Source organism: Stenella coeruleoalba (assembly GCF_951394435.1).
Source record: "Stenella coeruleoalba genome assembly, chromosome: 17".
NCBI classification, from domain to species: Eukaryota; Metazoa; Chordata; class Mammalia; order Artiodactyla; family Delphinidae; genus Stenella; species Stenella coeruleoalba.
The window spans coordinates 33,340,228-33,347,191 of NC_137163.1; the positions used below are offsets into that span (position 1 = coordinate 33,340,228).

Consider the following 6,964-nt stretch of genomic DNA (forward strand, 5'->3'; position numbering starts at 1 on the left):
CAAGGTCTTCTAAAAGATTTCATCAAGGTGTTTTTGTTTTAATTTCTCAAATGATGATTCTTTAAATGTCTAATAAAGTATCTTAAATATGATTTAATATGTAACTTACAGCGGCTTAATAAATGCATAATAATAATAATATGACTTATTTTGTTTCAGGAGAAAAACCTTTTAGCTGTAGCTGGAAAGGTTGTGAAAGGAGGTTTGCTCGTTCAGATGAACTGTCCAGACACCGACGAACCCACACAGGTGAGAAGAAATTCGCCTGTCCCATGTGTGACCGGCGGTTCATGAGGAGCGACCATTTGACCAAACATGCCCGGCGCCATCTGTCAGCCAAGAAGCTACCAAACTGGCAGATGGAAGTGAGCAAGTTAAATGACATTACCCTACCTCCAACCCCTGCTCCCACACAGTGACAGACGGATGGTAAAGAATCAGACTAACTTTGGTCACAGCCAGAAGCCAGTGGTGATATAAAAATGCTTCCACTGCAAGTCTGTGGCCCTCCAGTGCGGGCTGCAAGCAGAAGCCCCACGGCCTGGGGAGAAGGCCCAGCCTGGGTTAGATGGTAAGAAGTGCTACGGCCACAGGCAGCTCAAAGAGTGGCAGGACTCATTTCTTACCACGTAAGAGAGATGAGAAAGTTTATTCCTTTCAATATTTTTTGAAGGTTTCAGGTGAGGTCAGCCCAACCACAGGTAGCACAGATTTTGAATTTGTGTGCACAATTTGTTACTTTACTTTCACCATTTATACTTGAGACCAACTTTTCAATGTGATTCTTCAAAAGCACTGGTTTCAAGAGTGTAGAGACTGGAAGTAAACATTACGGTACAGAAATGGAGATGTAAAATTGATTTGTATTATCGCGAATATTATCCTTTCCTAGAGTTATCTTGTTTACTATTCTTAGTCTTTCCATTCAACTTCGTGGACATAGTTGTTAAATATATCTAGAACTAGCATTTTTACACTAGTTGCTGACGTTTGGAATTGAGCAACTGTATATTGCTGAAGAGGTCCCAAAGAATTGGAATCCTCATTAATTTAATTGCTTTGAAGTGTTGCTTCAGGGTTTTTTTTGCGTTTTTGTTTTAAAAGTTTAACAAATGACTATAACTAGGCATTTTATTATGCTTTGAACCTTAGTTGGCTGCAGTTCCCTGTGTAGATTTGAAAATTGTATACCAATGTGTTTTCCGTAGACTCTAAAATACACTGCACTTTGTTTCGAAAAGAAATTGAAGATGAAAACACATATTGTAAAGAAGGGATATTAAGAATTTTAGATAACTCCTTCAAAAAGATGGCTTAGGACATCAGTAAAGTATCCTTATGTTATGAGGATATAACATGTGCTTTATTGAATTAGAAAGTGAGTGAACATTATTCACAAGTGGACAAATGTCCTGTTAATTTATAGAAGTTTTTTTGGGGGGGGGAATGTGGAAGTAGATAGGTAGAAAAATAATTAGGACATTCACTTTTGTTAACAGTATTTCTGTTATATTCTGTTTTGTATAGTGGATGATATATACAGTGGTAAAACAAAAGTCAATTGTTTAAAATATATAGTGAAAAATGTCATTATGTCTTTCCATTTAACATTTTTCTCTATATTGGGTGTAGATTTCTGCCATCAAAACTTTGGACTCTTGGAAAACAAAAAAAGAATTTTCTTTTAATAAAAAAAATCCTTGTGATTTACAATTTGCACAATATTTCTTTTGTTGTACTTTATATCTTGTTTACAATAAAGAATTTCCTTTGGTATATATATAATTGGTTGATTGTATTTGTTGAAAACCATTTTCACTCTGACCTTGACATTGATCACTGTGGTGCTCTGCAAAGACTTATGGTCTGAATTTCTCTAAGGGCCTCATTCAAATTTAGAATTGTAGGAGTATATATTTAACATGAGTAATCAATTTAGACAGTATGCAAAGCAAGGCCAGGGAATTCCTTGATGGTCCAGTGGTTAGGACTTGGCACTCTCATTGCCAGGGGCCCAGGTTCGATCCCTGGTCCAGGAACTAATATCCTGCAAGCCATGTGGCACAGCCAAAAAAAATAATAACAAAATAAAATCTAATTAAAATACACACACAAAGCAAGGCCAGATATCTACCATTTTAAAACATTTTTGTATGTTTTGATGATGTGGGGTTGAAATATATTGTCTCTCAGCAAAACCTTAAGTAGCACTGAGTTAAAGGGAACACCACATGAGTAATTACAGTAATGACTGCTGTGAAATGAAAAGAAGCCTGACCTATTAAAGAGTAAATTACTTCTAGAAGTTAGATTAACTCAGACCATTCAGTGATACGTTAAATGCAATAAACATGCTAGTACTTCAGCCGCCTGAAAGCTAATCCACCTCTGAAGAGAAATACTTGCCAGTCACTTGCCAGTGGAACTAGGAGCTGTAAATGCTACTTAGTGTATGGCATATAATTTTGGAGATTAGTATTTTAATTTGCTCTGAGATTACCTTGTCATGAGAGAACATCTTCAACGGTGCCCAGCTGTTGAGTGCCATGGTAAGGGACAGTGTGCTCGCTTGGCACCAGCTGTAGGACAGGCATCCTGAGCCATCCATGTACCTGCTGATCCTTTTCTTGGAAACTTACACCACCTAAGCACCGCACAGCTGCTGGAGGGGACCTTGCCGTTCTGTAGTTTCTGTGTTGGGACCTGGACCATCCTAACCGCTAGAGTTCCTCATGGTGGCAGGTCTTCAGAAGTGGGAATGAAGGAAGGTGGCTGAAGTAATCTCTGCCTGTTCCAAAGCCCAGTCCCTTGTAATGACAAAGCCAGTGGAACTGTGCCACCCATTGCTGTGTTCTTCCCAGTCCTAGTTGACGCCTGACGCTTTTCCTTAGAAATATTGTAAATCATTTGAATAGAGTATTATATAAGAGTTGAATGTTGATGCAGACTCTGATCTTGATGCAAAAGTTGTCCCCCAAACAAGTACATTTGTAGCATGTTATGATAATGTGGTTTTAGTGTAGCTTTAGCATGTCAGTTTTGGTTGTTTCTTGTCTGATTTATATATTAAGTTGAACTATATGAAATTGCTGATATTCAGCTCTCTTAACAGTTAATTCTTCTTAGATAATTGTAGACTTAGAGAAAGTTGCAAAAATAGTTACCATGTACCCTTCATCTAGCTTCCCCTTTAGATAACATCTTCCATAGCCATAGAACATTTAAGAAAATGAAGAAATTAACTTCAGTACAATATTACTAGCTAAAGTACAGACCTTATTTGGGTTTCACTGGTTTTTCTACTCATGTCTTCTTGCTATTACGGGACCTAATCCAGGGTCTCAAATTGCATTTAGTTGTCAATCTCCGCAGTCTCCTCCAATCTGTGGTTATGCGGCAGTCTTCTCTCATCTCTTTGGAAGAGTACTTGTCAGTTATTTCTGCCCCTCAGTTTGGGTTTGTCTGATGTTTTTTCATGATTAGATTGAGGTTATGCATTAATTGGGAAGATACCACAGAGTGGTAATGTCCTCAGTGCATGATATCAAGGAATATGGGATGTCATTCTGTATTATGGGAGATGTTAGCTTGCATCACATGGCTAAGGTGGTGATATCTGCTGGAATTTTCCACTGTAAATTGACTCTTTCTTGCTTTATTAAATATTTGGATGGAGGTACTTTAAGACTACACAAATAACCTATGTCAACTTTTTCCCACTCATTTTAGTATCCTTAAGTGGATCTTGCCTGAGACAGTTACTACTGTGATATACTAATGGTGATTTCCTATTTCCTCCATTATTTATTCATTGGAATTTTCTATAAGAAAGAGTTGTTACTTCTCTCCCATTTATTTATTTGTTCCGTTTTTTATGTCAGTATGGACTCATGGACATTTATGTCATTATTTGGGTTATAATACAATACTATTCTTATTTCGTGACTCAACTATTCCAACTTTAGCCCTTATTAACTCCTTCAATATTCAACCATTTTTGACTGACAAAGATGGAAATTTCATACAGTTCAACCTATCATTTCTCCCTGGAATGAGAGCTGTTTGGTATTAGTAAGCAGACTTTTAAAACGTTGTCTCTACCTGCATTGCTACTACCCTGTCTAATCCACCCTCTCCTGCTTGGACAACTGCAGCAGCCCCTAAACTAGTCTCTCTGCCTCAGGTCTTGTCTCCCCACCATCCTCTCTCCTTACCACAGAGTCTTTTGAAAATGCACATCTGACAATGTCACTTCCCTGTTTAAAATGCTTCAGACCCTTCCCAATGCTCTCAAGGCTGTCGGAGAGAAATAGAATGTGAGCCACATGGGGAATTTGAAATTTTCTAGGAGCTACGTCAGAAAATAAAAACAGAAAAAAGCAATTTAAATGTTTTTATTTAACCCATAATATTATCATTTCAGCATATAATCAATATAAAACTGTTAATGAGATATATCACATCTTTTTTTTGTACTAATCTTTGAAATCCAGTATATATCCTATGCTTATAGCACCTCTCAATTGGGACTCACCACATTTCAGGTGTGGCCAGTGGCTGCTGAAGTGTCCCAAGCAGACCTAGAAGACCCTGCACCATTCAGCTGCTCCCAATCTCCCAACCCACCCCCACCTTATTCTCTACATCCTGTCCAAGCTCTGAGCTGTCACATATGCTGTTTTGTCTGCTGGAAATGTTTCCCTGCCCTTTTACCTTGACATTTCTGCTATCATAATAATCATTACCCTTTACTGAAATTGCTTAATGTCTGTAAAACTCCCCAAGGATAAGCACCCTGTGGATCTTGCTCGCTGCTGTATCTTCTGGAGATGTCCAACTGACTTTTTCCCCCCCAGTGGAAGGAATAAAACTAAATAGGGCCAGATAAATGAGGTTGTTTTAAGCTTCCCCTGCCAGTTGGCATCCTAATCTTGACAGAGATTTAGAAATTCATGATGCTCTACTCAATGGATGCCAACTATCCCAGTTTGAACTTGATTGACCAGCTTGGCAGTGGGATGCTAAAGGGGGGGAGTACCCCCAAATATAAGAAAGTGACACCTTATCTTTCTTTGATTTCCTTGAAATAATTTAATTTTTAATTCTAAGTTTAGCCACTAGTCAGTGGAGGCACTGCTTGGGTTGGGAAAAATCTGAATGAGATTCAAGGAAGAAAATGAAAAGCTAAGAAATAACATGAAGTGTAGGGTAGGCTGGGGTAGAAGCAGTTTTCTATTTCTATGATTAGATTATCTGGACCTTGAATATCAGTTTCCAAAAGGCATCCTTTTAGTTTGAACAGATAAGTATTGAGTGTTTTTTGTTTTGTTCTGTTTTAAGTATATATATATATATATATATATATGTATATGTATATATATACATTTTATTTATTTATTTATGCATGCATGCATGCTGCGCCAGGTCTTAGTTGCTGCATGTGGACTCCTAGGTGTGGCGTGCATGCGGGATCTAGTTCCCCGACCAGGGATCAAACCCGGGCCCCCTGCATTGGGAGAGTGGAGTCTTACCCACTGGACCACCAGGAAAGTCCCAGTATTGTTTACTGGGGAATTCCCTGGTGATTCAGTGGTTAGGATTCTGAGCTTCCACTGCAGGGGGCCCGGGTTCAACCCCTGGTCGGGCAACTAAGATCCCGCATGCCTGGCAGTGCGGCCACACACACACAAAATAAAGTATTGAGTGTTTATTACCCAGGGACAAAGTAAAACAGTGTGGCCTTGGGAAAGGAAACTTCTGGGGTCAAGGAGCTTGTGCACTGAACTGACTAATTATGAGCTAAACAATTTGACTATTTCATGGTTCAGTTTTATTATCTATAAATTGGGGATTATAATGCTTATCTGACTTGCTTCCCAAGGTAGAATTAGATCTGAAAACTGAGAAAAACAAGCAAACAAATGCTAGGTGGACCACTGCAATACCAGTGATGGGGATTGCACTATCACGCTCAGATCAGTCATTAACAGAAAAGGCCCCTAGAGGTGGGGCTAGCAATCTGATGTCAGTTAGAAATGGTCATAATGTGTTTCCTGTTCGGGACGAAGGTCAAATTGCAAACGTTCACAAAATTGTTTACAGTTCTGGAGGCTAGAGGTCCGAGATCAACGTGTTGGCAGGGTTGATTTCTTCTGAGGTCCCGCTCCTTGGCTGGTAGATGGCCCCCTTCTCCTTGTGTCTTCACATGGTCTTCCCTCTATGTCTGTCTGTGTCCTAATCTCCTCTCCTTTTAAAGACACCAGTCAGATTAGGGCCCACTCCAATGACCTCATTTAACCTTAATTAACTCTTTAAAGTTTCTGTTTTCAAGTACAGTCACATTCTGAGGAGGTACTGGGAATTAGGACTTCAATGTATGAATTCTGAAGCGACACAATAATATTGCCTATGTATTATATATATATACAAATAGTATTTGCCCATAATATTGGTCAACATATGTCAGTCTATATTGGTCCATCTTAATACACTTATAGCAGTATTTTCTAAACTAGTCTTAAGTTTCTATTTCCAGTATCTGGTAAATTTCCTATGAGAGCTAAATACTTTTAAGGCCTACCGCATGTCACACAGTGCAGTGACATCATGCCCAGTGCAGTGTGTGATTCCTAGCCATTCAGGAGACATATTTTTCAATTGTGCACTCAGGTATTTCTTAGTCATGGAATACCCTTTATCCTAAAGAAAGTTTTCCTTCATTACATACCTGTAAGCATTATTTGTGACAATGGACATAGATCAGATTCAGAATCCTCTCTCTGATCCCAACAATAATGTGAACAGAATAGTCATCATGATGGTCTTTTGTTATCCATGTTTAGATTTGTTCAATTTGATTTTTTCTAAGGGATTATATATTCTCATCTCCAATTTAAATTTAGTTCAACCAGGAAAATTTAGTCAAGGCTGTAGTCAGCCTTGCTGGTTGTGGATATAACCTAGC

At 38.6% G+C, this 6,964-nt stretch overlaps 1 protein-coding gene across 8 annotated transcripts in view; it reads left to right on the forward strand.

Annotated features, from left to right (window-relative positions):
* KLF10 (KLF transcription factor 10) overlaps positions 1-1,091 on the forward strand; it is a 112,960-nt gene extending 111,869 nt beyond the window's left edge. For all 8 annotated transcript variants that reach the window (XM_079901395.1, XM_079901396.1, XM_079901397.1 and 5 more), the window contains one exon: positions 160-1,091. In XM_079901395.1, coding sequence (XP_079757521.1) covers positions 160-419 — 260 coding nt within the window. In that variant the 3' untranslated portion in view covers positions 420-1,091. The remainder of the gene's footprint in view (positions 1-159) is intronic.
* The last annotated feature ends 5,873 nt before the right edge of the window (positions 1,092-6,964 follow it).